Raw genomic sequence first — 17008 nt, forward strand, 5'->3', positions numbered from 1 at the left:
TTTACTTGGTGCTATATATATAGAAAAAAACATGACCTTTAGTGAACTTAAAAAGAAAAAAAAAGAAAAAAAGGCAGTCTACGTAGAGTAGGGTAAGAACACTGCAACGCACACTGGCTTTTCCCAAAAGCTTTAAGCACAGCCAGACTTTATTTTGATTGTGTTTTAAATTTTTTAAACTCTAACTTCCAAAATCAGAATCTTAGATTGTGAAAACAGTAAAGCTATTTCTGCAGTTTACTAGCATCTGGGAATATTTTCTTATGTCAATGAGAAGACAATTTATAAACATGTTTTAAAATACAAATTTATTCTTGCTGTTGGTTGCAAGTATTACAACAATTTAATCTGAGGTCTGTAATTACCATAATTTGTTATTAACATAGGTAAGTTTTTTCTCAAACTATGAGTATCTAAAATATTTTTCTTTGCTGGAATGCCATTGTAAATAGCCGGAGGGAAAGTAGGTATGGGCTGGAGTTTAGAAATTTAAGCCAGTATTTAACATATTTCAAATGGAATTGAGGAATAAAATTTCTGATGGTACTAACTGCCGATTTCCATTTCCCACAACACTGCTTATGTAAGGTGCACCAAAATAACTATGGTATTTCAGAAAATAGGGTAATGGGGTTAAGTACTGTTCTCATTAGACTTACTAAGACAGAGTAGCTTCTAGCCATGGCATTCAGCTCCAGACATATTTCCATGTGGCACATAAACCATAATGTCATTACAGCATTATTACTATTATTTTTTTAGCAGACGCACATCTCAGCAATGAATAATCTTCATCAGAACTGTCTATGACATTAACTCAGCAGAAAACAAGTTCTTTTAGGTTGCTTTAATAAAGAAAAAAGCAACAGTGCAGGTGTTTCCCAAAGTAATGGATGGATGTGCAAACTTTGGGTTAAGTGTTTTTGGGGTGAGGAGAGAATGGTCACAGGGAAGAAGAGACTTAAATTTCACAGCCATGTTCTTCTACCTGTTTTTGATTCCAAACTTCCTAATGGTGTCAAAAAGGCCAGTATGGCTGCAATACTATAGCAGGAGATAAAGTATAACATGAAATGAAACCAGCCTGTGTATTGTTTTAAGACAGTTACTACAAACCAGTTACTAATTGAGAAGCCAGTGAGTCATCAGGGCATCAGAATGGAAGGTGGTGGGATGGAGTGAGCCCTGTGAACTATAAGAGGAAAAATGAATATCCACAGTTCTTAATGGAATTGTATTCTATATCTTAACACTAACATATGCCTGATAACCTAATGATAATTCATAAGTTTAGTATTTACAACATTTTTAGAAAGCACATAATATTAACATTCAAATAAGGCATTATAGAAAGTTTTATAAAGAATGGAATGTTTACTGTAACCGTTTTTAAAAGCCTTGGTCCATTTTGAAAAATCAAACAGTTTTTAAAACAAAAGAAAGGGAAAGACTTTTTTCTCCACAAGATACATAAGAACCACTTATTGGTAGTTGCATTTTAAGTGCCTAGAATGAAACGGAACAAATTTTCAAAGGCAGTTAATAACAGCTTGTACAAGGCCTTGTTTCATTTGATTTGGCACCAAGCGAAGTAAGAGTAAATATGCCGGTGGGGAGACAGTCAGGTTTCTCCACTTTGCATACTGCTCCACTCTTTCTGCCCGGCCACACAGTACATAAGCATGAGCATGCATCCCCCTGCCCCGCTACGGAATCCAGTCATACTGACTTTAAAACGCTGCTCAGGTTACGTTCACCAGCAGAGCTCTTTATACATAAGGTAGGACAGCAGTGAACGCCAGCAGGTGGCAACTGCTTTGATTAGGAATAAACTCCTTCAGCAAACTCCATGCGTCTCCTGGTCCTGGCTTGTAAATCCTTTTCATTGCCATACCTGTTTACTAATTATGACTGCTGTATTTGTTACGGGAATTTTCCGCAGGCAAACCTGATCTATTTCCTAATGACAAAGCATGCTTGCTTCACCTAGTGCCATGGGGTTTTTTAATTCTTTTTTTTTTTTCTACTTGAAGATGTTACTCATCAAGGCAGATCATACATTTTGATCAAAAAGAGAAACGCAAATAGATCCAAAAGCACATCTCTTAACCCAAGTAACATCTGAAAACATAGGTCTTTACATTTTTCTTTGAAAATTCAATTCCAGTCTTTTTGCAAGACTTATAATGTCAACTTCTAATGTAAATCATATAGGAAAGTACTTTCCTATATGCTAATTATACATTTTTATAGCAAACTGAAAATTCTGAGTAACCTGAAGATACATTTAACAATAAAATAAATACAACATATATGGCTAGCTTATAAATTTCTTAGAGTAGAGGCAGCACTGAATTTGCATCCTGCAACTAATCTGTAAATCCAGTTGTGTTATTTTTTTCCTGGAATTTTATAGACACTCTACCACAACACCGTGTACCATGGTGCTAGATATGGCTTTTGTTGGCATCAGTCTAAGCTAAAGCCTCTGATAAGATCCTTTTCCCAAATGACATGGAGTTTTTTTTTTACTTTTCCAGAAAAATAGGGAAACTTTGTCAACCACTTATTCTTCTGAACAAAAGTTAGATTACTATCAATTGCTCTTTTAATCATGCTCTAAACGATTTTTCAGAAGTTTCGTTAGACCTCTCTGATGTTTTTAAATTGCACACCCATAGAAGATAACTGGATAAAACATACTACATGATTTCAAAAGACGAATCTTAGTATCTGACTCATTTGGCACATCCTTAATTTCCAGAATAAAATCAGTAGAAATGAAACTAATATAATTTTCAAAGAATTTGTACATGCCCGAGTTAGGACAAGGAGCTTCCAAATGCACCGACCAGGAGCTTCTGCTCATCTTACTAGTTATGCATGCTTTTCTTCATGGAGTAACTGATGATTTCTGGTTTATTTGTGGAACTTTTGTTTGTAGGAAGGCATATACATGGGGCCAGATCTTGTTGGTTTCTGTTCCGGAGAATGTTTCCAACACCCCCTTTTTCCTAAAGGTGACAAAATAAAAACACAAGTCTGAGTCTTCCTCATAAGCTTTTCAAAGTGATTCTTCAAAGATGATCATGTGCACTGAGGGTTTCAGTAAGTATAGTTCCGTGTGATCCAGAGAGAAAGGCACTTGGCTGGGCACTGGAAAAACCTGGATTTTGGTTTCAGTTGTGTCCTCTGGCTTACGGGAGTTGTCACTTAAAAAATAATACCATCTATCATTTATCGAGCATGGAATGATGCTTTACATGTAATAGTTCACATAATCCTTTCTAAAGGTCAAGTTCCTTACTTTACTGATAAAACTGTGTGTTATAGATGTAACAGCCAAATCACGAAGGTTCTCAAACATAGGGCCTGCCAGACACCAGTATACCCCTTGGCTTTCTTTGTCTACTACCCATTTGCAAAACAGCTTCCTAACACTTGACTGTGTTTCCTTCCTTTCACCTACATTTATTTTTTCGTGTGAATTTTAGGGGAAGAGGAATACAAGTATTGTTTTTATTGTTTCCTATTGTGTTTCTCCATTTCTCTGCAGGCAGATTTGTCTGACTAGTCACCAGACCAGCAAACAAAGTCTATTTACTCCAGTTTTCTGGGTGGTAAAATGGTGAGAGGACACTCAGAATCCTGGGGTTGCCTTTCAAAACACACAGGTTCCCCCACAGAGACTGATGTTCCTCTGGCTTACCCTCCTCCTCCAAGCAACTCATACACACCGGCTTAGAGGCTGCATAAGAGCAACTGAGGAACTCGGGTTTTTTTCCAAAAAATGGGATCGGTCATGCCTCTGCAACCTTCTTAGTAAATTTTCAGAGGTTACGCTAGGGACAAAAGCATTCCTTTTAGATACCTCATAAAATTTGCCACAGTTAAGACTACTGTAAATAATCCCCACTGTGTTCTTGGTAAGAAACATCTGCTAAGGGGAGACATTATGCAAATACAGTACTTTGCATATTAGAGCCCTCCTGCTTCTAAATTCACAGGCATCTTGTAAAGCTTTCAGGAGAACAAGCTTCTTAACAGCCTTAAGCCTCTAGAAGAGCCACTTTAAAATCAAGCCAGTGTCACAAGTGTGTTCATTACTGAGGACACAACTACAAGCACCTATTCAATCCTAAAGCTGTACCCTGGATAAGCATTTTAACTTTTATGTCATAAAACCACTTCACCTATTGGTCCTCTAAAGAGTAAGAGCAACGCCCAGCCTGCGTGGCTCAGCGGAGCATCAACCTATAGGCCAGGAGATTGTGGTTGGATTCCTGGTCAGGGCACATGCCCAGGTTGCGGGGTTAATCCCTAGGAGGCAGCTGATCAATGACTCTCTCATTACTGATGTTTCTATCTTGTTTTCTACCTCTCTCTGAAATCAATAGATATATATATATATATTTTAAAGTGCAAGAGCATCATGTTGTTTGTAAACACAGATTTAATTACGCTATAAATGCCTGCAACTGAAAGAGTTTTAAGAACAGCAATATAGCTGTATTTTAAAATAATGATGTTGACTATCACTAAGGTTGTTGCAAATACCAACTGTGAATTTTTGGTTAAGTCCAGCCCTAGTTCTGTGTGCTGGAATTGGGAAGGGAAAGCTTCAAACAATGACAAGAGGTAGCAAAAGCCAGAGGCCTAGAAAGACTAGGGTACCTCCTAAGATAGGGACCCGGGTCGTATCCTTTATATCTACAGTCTTCCCCAGCTTCCTTTCCCACATTTTGACAGAATTAATCCCTACTTCCATTGCACCTAGTGATTACCTCTAATAGTCTTACAGTGTTATCAGCGCAACAGCAGTGCACTCTCCCTTCTGGTTACTTTTAAGTGAATAACTGCTTTTGGGAAACAACTTCTTCACCAGGAGAAACTGGGTCCACGAGATTCGGGTGGGACTGACCCCACTTCCCAGCTTCAAGGATGGACACAATGAGCTAATCAGTGCCAATTCCAGGACTTCTGCTGGCAAACAGGCTCTCTTTTCTGCTGGGGTAACTGAACTGGTAGGAGGTAAGCACGGTAAACTGGAGTGTTAAGGGACTTACACAGGGAGAGCCCACCTGAGATTGGAGCCAACATAGGACAAGGGAGCTGAGAATGAAGAGGCCTGAGGACACTAAATACCTGGGCCTAGCATCTACCTTTGGACATTTTAGTTACATGACCAATAAATTTCCTTTTGCTTAGACTAGTGTGAATTAGGTTCCTGATTGGTATAAGCACATTTTATGATACATATTGTTTACCCAGCTCTCTGACTCACCCACAGACAAGGCTAATATCTTGGGGTTAGGCAGGGACTGGGCCTACTTATCAATGTGGACCAAGCACAGTGTCAACAGGGTAAATAATAGCTAACACTGAGTGATTTAATAGTGCCAGGGCTGCTCTAAGTCTTTACATGGATTCTCTCACTCAATTCCCTTTATGACCCTATAAAGTAGGTACTATTCAGTATTGCTCTGATTTTACAAATGAAAAATTTGTGGCACAGAGGTTGAGTCCCTTGCCCAGGGCCAAGGTGCTGGCAATCTGCAGAGCCAGGCTCATCATATAAGTCACAAAATTATAGTAATAGCTACTGTAGAAAGTGAACCACCAACTCCCTTATAATTTTACCCTCCAGAAAATAACTATTAAAACAGTCGGCAGACTATTGCTTTAGTTTCACTGCATACTTGCCCTATTACAACAACAATAGCTGATAATTATAAAGTGCTAATTACGTGTCCGAAACAATTCTAAGAGTTACGCATATTAACTCAATCTTTCAATGCTCTATTCTAACCCCCATTTTGCAGAGAGAAAACAGGTTAAGGCCAGTTAATAAATGGTGAGCTGGGATTTGCACTTGGTCTGGCTCCAGAGTCTGTGCCCTAACCACACACTGTACTGTCCTAAATCTGTATCATTACTCAGTAAGTGAATGAACAGTGAATGAAGAAAAGGAAAGGGGTTGTGATCAAATCCTCTGTAAGGAGAAGGAAAAGGTAAGAAAACTGGATTGTTTCTTAGCCTGAGTCAAATATTAATTCAGTATAGATCCCATATTTTGTTGTGGAATTCCCTGAAGAGCAGAAAAAACTGTTAGAATATAAGCTTTTAAAGATGATTAGCCAAATAAATGATCTGAGGATTGGTTGCCATTTGAGTCTTCTGTCCTATCGGCAGGGTAGTAGGCATTACTAGGTTTGCCATGCTGGCATTCATTCTAGCCCTTCCTCCACCAGACAGCAGAGTTTGGGTGAAGCTGACCCACTCCCAGCTCCAGGTATGGACCTATCAGTGTACTCACTCCCATCCCAGTGACTGGCTCAGGAAAGGGCAGTAACCTAGGCCTGCAGCAGTTAGCACAGGGCATTCTCTGACCACAGAGCTGTTCCAGTAGGTTCCATCTGCATGATACTCAGGGCTCTTGTTCACTGGGGAAAGGTGACCCCTCAGCCCTTCATGAAAGGGCTGTTCCTGGCAACTGTCAAAGCCAATACAAAGTTGAGTATCAAAATTCTGATCAAACTGAGGGGTGACTGAAGCCCAGCCTACCCTCAGACTTCTCTATTACATGTGCTAATACATTTCCTTTATTGTCTAAACCAATCTGAATGGGATCTTGTGATGTTTTAGCATTTCAGCTGTAAAGCACGGACGATTGAAAAACACCTTAGTGCTTTAGCATGCAAGAGAAGGTCTGAAAAGCAACAAACTCACTGGTAGTATTCCAAGACTGGCTCTGTTTGAGCTTCATAAGCCTTCAGTCTCTTGGCAACTGTCTCTGGTTTGTCATCCTCACGCTGAATGAGAGGCTCCCCAGTCAGATCATCAATGCCCTAAATGGGAGTTAGAACAGATATCAAACATCTCATTTTTATGAGCAGTTCCATGATTTTTAAACAGATAACTTCTCTATGCAAACACCAAGCACACAAATGTGCTTTTAAATAAATGGAGCCAAATCCAAACCCAGATCATTGCAACACAGGGCCATGCAAGCCCAGGGTTGTTTCCACGGTGTCAGTTACTTTTTCCTTAGAGTAAAAGGTTTTCTAAGTAGCCTCTAAATAATTTCATATTGTGGATGAAAAAGGAGTCTTACAGAAAGCAACCTCACAAGGTAGCCTCATCATAAATTCCTAACTTGGCAAATCATAGTGGGTAGTCACGCCCCAGGCATATGGCTTCTTTAGTAAAAGGCTTCTCTTTGCCTGAAGCAAACCCTATCCATTGTTTCTGTGCATCTTGGTTAACACACCTTCGAAATGCCTTTCAGACCCCTCAGAAACCACCCTCAAGAGAGCACATAATCTTGTTACCTATCCTGTAATCCAATCCCTGCCTTGCCGCCTCCCACCTGCTTGTAATCATCCTTGTGTTCCCTCCTTAATTCCAAATGCATAAAAGAAGCTGCAAACTGCCATTCTAGGGAGCATTTTTCTCAGTCTGGTGGGATCTTGCTTCCAGGCATGTCCTCTGGCTCAAATAAATTTTTATAGAAATTCTCTACAGGTTTGGACATTCTTACGTCGACCTAAATAAACCAAGGTATCACTAGTCCCTATTGCCCCAACTCCTAACACACCCCCTGGCACACAGCAGAAAAATCAATAAACGCTTTTGAAGGGATAACAAACCCCCGTCAATCCTGGGGACACCTTTACTAACAAACCAACTACACCAAGTAACCTGAGAATGTACCCTTAGGAGTCTGGGTCAGGCAGGACTTCCAAGGTAATAAAATTTCTGTCTGTGAGAGCAAGAGGACTCGGAGGCTGCTGTATGTACGGCCAGTTCCACCACCACTCACCACAGTTTTGGGAGGGTTGAATTCGATGTTGTAGACTCTGCCACTGGCTGGATGGATCCAGCGAGCTGTGAGGCGTTGCTTAATGACCTCAAAGGGCACCTTCAGATTAATCACAGTGTCTATCTGGTAAGCTCTATCCAGGGCTTCTGCCTGAGGAAGAGTCCTTGGAAACCCTTTACAAAAAAAAAAAAAAGAGAGAGAGAAGGGAGAGAGAAAGGGAGGGAAGAAGGAAGAGAATTAATTAAAGTTGAGCAATCTGAACAGAAGCAGTACACCAGGAAGCAAATCCCAGCTGTAGGGCAACCGTGATAGTTAATTTCATGTGTCAACTTGATATTTGGTCAAACGTTCTTCTGGGTGTGTCTGTGAGGGTGTTTTTGGATGAATGAGAATTAGCATTGAAATCAGTAGACTGGGTAAAGCAGATTTTTCTCCCTAATGTGGGCAGCCCTCATCCAATCCACTGAAGGTCTGAATAGAAGAAAAGGGCTGACCCTCCCCTGAATAAAGGGAAACTCCTCCTGCCTGACTGCCTTGGAGCTGGGACTCTTTCCTGCCTTCAGACTCAAAGTGAAACAGCTCTTCATGGGGCTGGAGCCTGCTGGAAGTATGCCATCAGCTTTCCTGGATCCCCAGCTTACCAACTCACCCTGAAGACCTTGGGACTGGTCATTCGAGCCCATTCCTTAAAATAAATACCTCTCTCGCTCTTCAGAAACTAAAAGCAACCCATTCCGCCACACCTCTGCCAGCTTACAGCTGACTTTATGTTTCCCTCCAGCCTTCCTTCTTCCGTATATGGTAATCCTTCCTCGTCATAAAGTATTCTCAAAGGAGGGGAAGGAACTAAAATCACATCTCAAGGGACCTTAGGGATCATGCAGTCCCTCCTCCCATGCTGATGGAGAAGCAGGCCTAGGAAAGACAACTGGCCTAAGGTCTCAGGGTGAGCAGTGGCAGAACTTGGGCTCCCTGCCCACCATCCGTGATGTCTCTGTAGCCCGGGAATTGCTCATTCTCCTGCCCACACGCATTCTGGGCAGTAGAAATGCTGCTGATACTTCACTTACCATCCAATAGCCAGTTATACTGGGTGAGGTTTTTTAGTTCATGAAAGGCCAGCCGAGTCATGACATCATCTGGGATGAGCTTCCCTTGTTCAATGAAAGTCTTGGCTAATACACCAATTTCTACAACAGAATGAGGAGGGAAGCAAATCAGCAATTTACATTTGTTTTATCCCATTCCAGGCCCCTGGGAAACGGGTTGCCTGGACCTCTGGCTAGCACACTCATATGCAAACATGCATCATCAACTTTATGATAAGAACAGAGGTCACAAAATAATCTATGCCTATTTCAAATTCTCCATTATGTAAAAATATATAATTATGTCAACAGAAAAAAATAGAAAGCTATAGACCAATATGTTAACAGTAATCATCTCTGTGATAGAATTAAGTGATTTTTTTTACATATTTGTACTTTTCTGTATTTTCTTTAACATATAGACATTAATCTGAGAGATGAGTGTTTGTAACATATAAAAAGCCATTTTTAATTCTACACCTCCTTTTAAAGTTTGGCCCTTCTTATAATATTATCCAATCAACCACGCCTCATATCTGAATGAGCTCTAAACAATTTGTATGGAAAATAAAATAAAATAATAAAATAAAATAAAATAAAATAAATAAAATAAAATAAAATAAAAATAAATAATAAAATAAAATAAAATAAAAAAATTAATAAAATAATAAAATAAAATAAAATAAAATAAATAAACAATTTGACCAGCTATGAAGAACAAAAGAGAGCCTGGCCAACCTGTGGATAAGAGTTGTTTTTAACATATGCCAAGAGAAAGGGCTATAGAGAATTAACCTAGTTCCTGCCAAAATTACTTTTAGCAAAGTACATAAAACTTTACTCTAAAAACATGTCAAAAGAAAACAAAATAAAACTACCAGAATGACAGGGAAATGAGACAAATGATAGGTTTACACTCAGTCAAGGGCTTTTTATAAAAACTTTTCTCAAATAATACTCAAGTAAACATACTGGTTACCTCTGGGGGGGGGAACAGGAAGAAAATGATTGGGGGGTTAGAGTGGGTGGCCCCAAAAGTACTGGTTTTCTGCCTGGGGTAAACGGGCATTCATTTTATTCTTCTTCCAACCATACATAAAAACTATAATATCTTCATACATGGGATACTTCACAAGATTATATTGAAAATAAAAAGCTCTCTTGACCACTGGTCCTTCCTCCAGCCACCACCCAATCTCTCTCCTCTTCAGTGAAGCACACCTAGAAAGAATTCCCATCCCAGGTCTGTACTCCTCCCCTTCACACTCTGCTTCAAGATAGAATCTCAACTCAAGAACCGTATAAGGGCCCAGGGTCTGGCCTGACTGTATCTCTCCTCCACCTCCCTCCCCACCGTTAAAGGGACCTTCATAGTGAGAACCTTCAACCTCCTAGAAAATCGAAAGTTCCTCTTCTGGAATTCCATGCCGCAGACTTGTCTCTGTTGGCACACTTATCACACTGCTGAAACTAGCTTGTTTATGTATTATAGATTGAATTGTGCTCCCCCTCGCCCCAATCCGTATGTTGAAGACTTAACTCCCAATGTAGGTGCATTTAGAGGGGGCCTTTAAGGAGACAATTAAGGTTGAATGAGTTCATAAACATGGGACTCTAATCCAATCTGACTAGTGTCCTTATAAGAAGAGGAAGAGACACCAGGAATATATGCAACAGAGGAAAAGCCATATCAGGACAGTGAGAAGGTGGCCCTTTGCAAGCCAGGAGGAAAAGCTACACCAGAAACCAACCCTGTCAGCACTTTGATCTTGGACTTCTAGCCTCCAAAACTATGAGAAAATAAATTTCTGTTGTTGAAGTCATCTGGTCTGTAGTATTCTATTATGGCAAACTGAGCAGACTAATAACATGGCCACCTGCCCACCTGCCCTCCATGCCTACATTCCAAATGTGAGCACCCCCAGTGAAATATACTTGTCTCTGTATCTCCAGCACCTGGCACACATTTGGTGCTTGATGGATCCATGGATGGACGGATGGAGAAATGAGCTTCCTGGATTCCCCTGGATTCCACCAATGGAAATTTAAAAGGCCTAACTTATTTTGTTAAAAAAAAAAAAAAATCTAGCAAAACTCTACTTTTTTTGAGATGGTATTTATCATTAGGTTCATTTTTTAAAGTGCTCTTTAAACTATTTAAACAAACTTTAGCGACCCATAAAATAACAGAAAAGGGCGAAACAACCCAAATGCCCATAACTCAATGGATAAACAAAATTTAGTACCGTATATCCATTCAATGGAACATTATTCGGCAACAAAAAGGAATGAAGTACCAATACATACTACAACACAGTGAGCCAGGAAAACATTATATGTTAAGAGAAAAATGACAGACATGAAAGACCACATATTGTATGATGCTGTTGGCATGAAATGTTCTAGTAAGAAATGTTCAAGCATGAAATGTTCAAGACAGAAAGTAGATTAGTGTTGCCAGTGGCACAGATTGGGTAAGGTGAGGTGGGAATGTGAGTGACTGCTAACGGATGTGAGGTTTCTTTTGGAGGTGATGAGAATCTTCTAAAATCAATTGTGGTGATGGCTGTGCAACTCTCTGAATAGACTAAAGTCCATTGAATTATAAACCTTAAATGGATAAATTATATGTAAATTATATCTCAATAAAGCTGTTAGAAAAAAGAAATGGGTCAACCCTTATGGAAAGCAATACTGTTAAAGGCACAAAATAGTATGTACAGTTTGCTATCATTTGCGTGAAAAGGAAAAAAAAACGAAGGAAGATAGGGTAAACAGTTGTATGTGCATGAAATAGCTCTGGATGGTTTTTTTCACTAAATGTTGTTTTATATTTTTTGGAATTCCAAACCAGGTAATGTATTGCCTATTATAAATCAAAATTTTACCATTATAAAAATAATTTGCCTTACGGTCAATATCATTTAATTAGGCACACCTATGCTAGACTGGTGTATATAATAAAAGGTTAGACATACAGAATCTTGGGAGCTTAAGTTAAAATCTTGATTTTAACTTCCCCAATTTATAGATGAGAACATTCAAATAGGTTAGCCATCTAGTCCAGAGTTACAACTTTGAGAAGCACTAAGCTGCAGTACAGTCTCTCAAACTTCGGGCAATACACGTGGCAACCTTACAATTTCTGCCATAGCTAAACTATTATTTACAATATACTTTTCTTTAAAGGGGCTCGGCCTTTTAATTTAATAAGTCATCATATTCATGAAATTAAATTACTAGTGATTTTTCAAATACACTTTGAAATAAAATTTTTATTGGTTTTTAACTCTGAATTTTCTTTTTACTTAAGATAATATTTTGTTTACCTAAAATTATCTCATGAGTCCTTTTGGCCGGAACTGCCATCTTCCAGTAATTGGCCAAAATGACCAACACAAAGGGAAAGAGGAGAGACACCCACTATATGTTCTCTAGACCTTTTAGAAAACATGGAGTTGTTCCTCTGGCCACATACATGCACATCTACAAGCAAGGTGATATTGTAGACATCCAGGGAATGGGCACTGTTCAAAAAGGAATGCCCCACAAACTGTTCCCATGGCAAAACTGGAAGAGTCTACAATGTCACCCAGTACGTGGTGCGCATCGTTGTGAACAAACAAGTTGAGGGCAAGATTCTTGCCAAGAGAATTAATGCACGTATTGAGCATATTAAGCACTCTCAGAGCCACGGTAGCTTCCTGAAACGTGGGAAGGAAAATGATCAGAAAAAGAAGGAGCCAGAGAGAAAGGTACCTGGGTTCCCTGAAGCATCAGCCCGCTCCACCCAGGGAAGTGCACTGTGAGGACCGATGGGAAGGACCTTGAGCTGCGGAAACCATTTCCTATGAATTCATGGCCTGATAAGTGTTAAAAAAAAAGACCTCTGTACTGATAAAAATGTTTCTCTTAATTGGGTAGAAGTATGGTGTCCCCAAAAATAATTGAAGAAAACTTTGTGTCCTAAAACAATAAAATAATAAAAATTATCTCATGAACCTCAATTTGGGAAATGCTGCATGGGAAGCATAATTTAATTGGCACACAGGAGACCTGGGAGTTCACCTTTGTTCCCCAGTAACTGCTGTTTTTTATTGAGCAAGTTCTTTAACCTCTCCTGAACTCACTTCCCTCATCTTTAAAGGAGAGGGAAGGACTAATAATGCCCAAGGGTCAAACTTCAGTTTCCTGACTCCAGGGTAGGTGCTACTCTAAGCTACTCCAGGTTTGCTACTGTCAACAGGTTGCATGGTGTTTCCAGGGTCTAAATCACATCTGCTGAGATGACTTGAAACTTTAGCTATAAAATGCAGTCAAGGGTATAAAATACCCTCATGAAATGGTGTTTGGAGAGTTAATTGGCACCATCTTTTGTAGCACTATTTGATGGTACCACATTTATAGAAATTCCACACTAGGGAATTTGTTGGAAGGAAATACGCAGAGATGCTGCCAAATGTTCATGTACAAGGCTAGTCATTACAGTATTTATTATAGCAAAGAATGGTTAACAACATAAATGTCCAATAACAGGCAAATGTTTAAGTTAATAATTGTGCAGTCTTGATGAAACTAATAAATATTGCTTAATGATGTGTGAACATGCTCACAATAAGTGAGAAAAAAGGTACCTAAGGGATAATTTAGAATATAACAAAATTGCAAACACGTAAATGCAACAAGGAAGAAAAGAATATTAAAAAATTTAAAAAAGGTTCATTACAATTAAATCCAGGTAGTGAAATTACAGAGGATTCTCATTTTCTTTTTTCTAGTCTCATGACATGTTTTTCTTCCTTTATAATAAACACACTTTACTCTTAATATCAAGAAACACTAAGCAGTATTTTTTTTAAAAAATGTGTTTTTATTGAGAGAGGAAGAGGGAGAGAGAAAGAAAGAAACATCTATCAGCTGCCTCCTGCCCACCCCCTCCTGGGGATCGAGCCCAAAACCACGCACGTGCTCTGACCAGGAATCACACCGGCCACACCTCTCGGTGCATGGGATGGGATGACGCTCAACCAACTGAGCCACACTGGCAGGGCAAAGCAGTATTTTTTAAATAAAGGATAATATCTCTCTTTTGGCTCTGATCCTGTGGGAGATATCCAATTCATTCATAAATATTTACTGAGAGTATATTCTTAGCGCTGAAATACAAAACATCTGTAATAACAATCTCATGGCACCTCCCTAAACCCCACTTCTGTTTTCCTTCTTAAAGAATTGCCTGTAAAGACTCCAGAAAAAACAGATGCCTGAGGTAAGCTGACATCTTTCCCTGTGATCCTGTCCTCCATCCCCCTAGCCTCTCTTTTCATGGAGTGGAGGCTGAAAGAGGACAGCAAGCATGTTAGGGATGTTAAGGATAAACAAAGAGCACTGTTTCTGAATTTTTTCAAAAGTTTATTCACTTAAAATTTTTTTTTAACATTTTGTGCTTCACAAATTAACATATCTTTAACTCAGCTGAAGGTGTAGTCTAACCACATGGTTATGCACACTGCTGACTTACTTTTCAGAGAGTTGCTTAAGGATTCTCTTTACTCCTTTCCAACTGGGTGCAGTGCTGGAGACTGTTTGTTGTTACCTAACTACTTCAGTGTGTTGCATCAAGAACACTTAGCAAGTAAGCCAAACAATTTAACCTTTTGAAGAAGTAGAATTAACTACAAAATACTTTATGATTTTTTTTTAAAGATCAATGTTAGCCATTGCCTGCATGGCTCAGTAGAGTGTCTGCCCGAGGACCGAAGGGTCTCAGGTTCGATTCTGGTCAAGGGCATGCACCTTGGTTGAGGGCTCGATCCCCGGCCCCAGACACCAATCGATGTGTCTCTCACATTGATGTTCTCTCTCTCTCCCCCCCTTCCACTCTCTCTGAAAAGCAATGAAAAAAAGGTCTTCGGGTAAGGAGTAAATAAATAAATAAGTAAGATCAGTGTTAGAAGAGAAAAATAAAAGCAGTAATTCACCAAAGTAGGGGCTGAACCGAACTCTAAGACACAAACTAATAACACTGGGGTGGTTCTTTTCTTCATTTAAATGTCAGTATTTTGAAACAAACAAACAAAAAAACCCACCTGGAAGTAACCTACATGCTCATCAATAAGGGATCTGTTAAATAAATTATAGTAGATACAGCAAATAGATATTTATAGAAACATTAGAAGAATGAAAGGGATTTCTATGTTTTCATGTGGAAAGCTATCCCAGATATAAAGTGAAAACACACTGGTGCAGAACACATATACAGTAAGATTACATTTTACATAAAATAAGATATATACAAATGCGTGCTTGTACAAACATTTGCTAAAAGAAAACACAGGACACTGTTCCCCTGGGAAAACTGGGACCGAGGCGGGTCACGAGAGAGCTTTACTTTTATGTACTTCCCTCTTGTTTCCAATTCTTTTTTACCTTGTGCGGGCATTACTTCCGTGATTTTTTTCAATGAGCTTCAAAAGGAGTTCTATTTTGGAAAATAAAGTTCAGCACTTTTGAGGGAAAAAACCACCACTTCACCATGATGTTTACTTTTGGAAAACAGCTTTCCTAAGATACAATTTACATAAAATCGACCCATTGTCAAGTGTGCAGTTTGTTGACTGGATTTCGTGCTGAGTTATAAAAATTTACTTGGCATGAGAACAAAACGATCTTTCAGATAACCACGCACAAGAACAGCTTTTGTGTCTAAGAAATCTCTGGGGGCACCGGCGGGCTGAGGGCCCTGCGGCCAACTGTGTGACTGCGACGAGGGCAAACAAGGCCAGGCCTTCGGATCATGGGGGAAAGGTCAGAACCAGAAAACCCCACGGAGGTAACCAAAAAAGAAGCAAGCAATAAGAAAAAAAGGAAAAAGAAAAAGCGAGCTCACAATTCTTCAGGTGCCAGGGCACGTGGAGAATGAGCCGCAGCTCGATGGCCTCTTAGGAGCAGCTGCGACCGGGGCTGGACGTGCCTCTCGGAGCCAGAGGCTTTCCTTTAATCTCTGAACTTCGAAAGCGTCCGAACTTCGTAGTTCCCTCCCCGGATAACCCGCCAGAAGCTGTCCGCGGGGGTCAGAGGTTTCTGGGAGCAGCCGGGCGCTCGGCAGCGGGGAGCAGATGCTCCACCCGCATCCCCGGCCCCGAGTCCCCGAGACGCGCGCCCCCGCCCCCAAATCCCAGCTCGGCGACCGCGCACCACGCCCCTCCCGCCCGGGCTCCCACCTGTGCCCCGCAGGATGTTGCCTCGGAGCAGATCCCCGCTGGAGAGGTGCTTCAGCTCGAAGTGTTTGACAATGCGGGACGACACGGTGCCCTTGCCGGAGCCCGGCGCCCCCAAGATCACCGCGCGCAGCAGCCGCGTGGACGCCCCCATGGCCGCAGGGAGAAGCCGGGAGGCGCCGACAGAGGGGCTTCGGCCTGGCTGCGCGTCCGCCGGCTCCGCGGCCCCGCGGGCGGGCTGTGGGCAACTGCCGGCAGGCGGCGGCCGCAGGGCCCGAGCGCTCCCGGAAGTGAGGCGACGGCCGCCGGGGCCGCCCCCCCGCGCCCCGCCCGGCGCAGCGCCCGCCCCTCGGCGGCCCGAGCGCCTCTTCCCCACCGCCCCGCCCGCCGGCCGCGCCCCCGGCCGCCTCTTCCAGCCCGGGGCTGCCGGGCGCCCCCCTGCGCCCCCACGCGCCTTCCCCGCCTAATTGCTTCCGTCTGCTCTCCTCAGCCGCCCCTCCGAACCCACTTTGCTGTCCTCCGCCGCCTGCCCCCACCACCGATGCCCCCTGGGGGACCCCTGGTTGCCCCCCACCTTCCTCAGACACTCCCCCCCCCCCCCCGCGCCCTGTCAGTGCCCCGCCCTATCCTGCCGGGTACAAACCCGTCACTAAGAAAGAAAGAACGAAAATAAATGAATTGAACATTCAGTCCACAGAGTTAGAAAAAGAACATCAAAATAACCCAAGGAAAGCAAAGACAGGGATTAAGTAAAAAAGAAAAACAAAACAAAAAACAAAACCAAAAAAAACCCCTAAATGAAAGAATTAGAAAACTTAAGAAACAACTAAGGAATGAAAAGGTCTGGACAAGTCCCAGTTTCGAAACACTGGAAAACC

General features: G+C 41.3%; 1 protein-coding gene and 1 pseudogene across 2 annotated transcripts; one reads left to right on the forward strand and one right to left on the reverse strand.

Annotated features, from left to right (window-relative positions):
* Positions 1-291: 291 nt before the first annotated feature.
* AK3 (adenylate kinase 3) lies at positions 292-16452 on the reverse strand. Its single transcript, XM_081150689.1, has 5 exons — positions 16134-16452; positions 8893-9012; positions 7823-7995; positions 6730-6848; positions 292-3014 (listed from the first exon to the last, which is right to left on the reverse strand). The coding sequence occupies exons 1-5, from the start codon at positions 16282-16284 to the stop codon at positions 2894-2896; spliced, it is 684 nt and encodes a 227-aa protein (XP_081006815.1). The 5' UTR covers positions 16285-16452; the 3' UTR covers positions 292-2893.
* LOC308563507 (large ribosomal subunit protein eL21 pseudogene) lies at positions 12299-12777 on the forward strand (annotated as a pseudogene). Its single transcript has one exon. The product of its transcript is annotated as a large ribosomal subunit protein eL21 pseudogene (transcript).
* Positions 16453-17008: the final 556 nt, after the last annotated feature.

Source organism: Miniopterus schreibersii (genome assembly GCF_964146895.1).
Source record: "Miniopterus schreibersii genome assembly, chromosome: 11".
In the NCBI taxonomy this organism is placed as follows: Eukaryota; Metazoa; Chordata; class Mammalia; order Chiroptera; family Miniopteridae; genus Miniopterus; species Miniopterus schreibersii.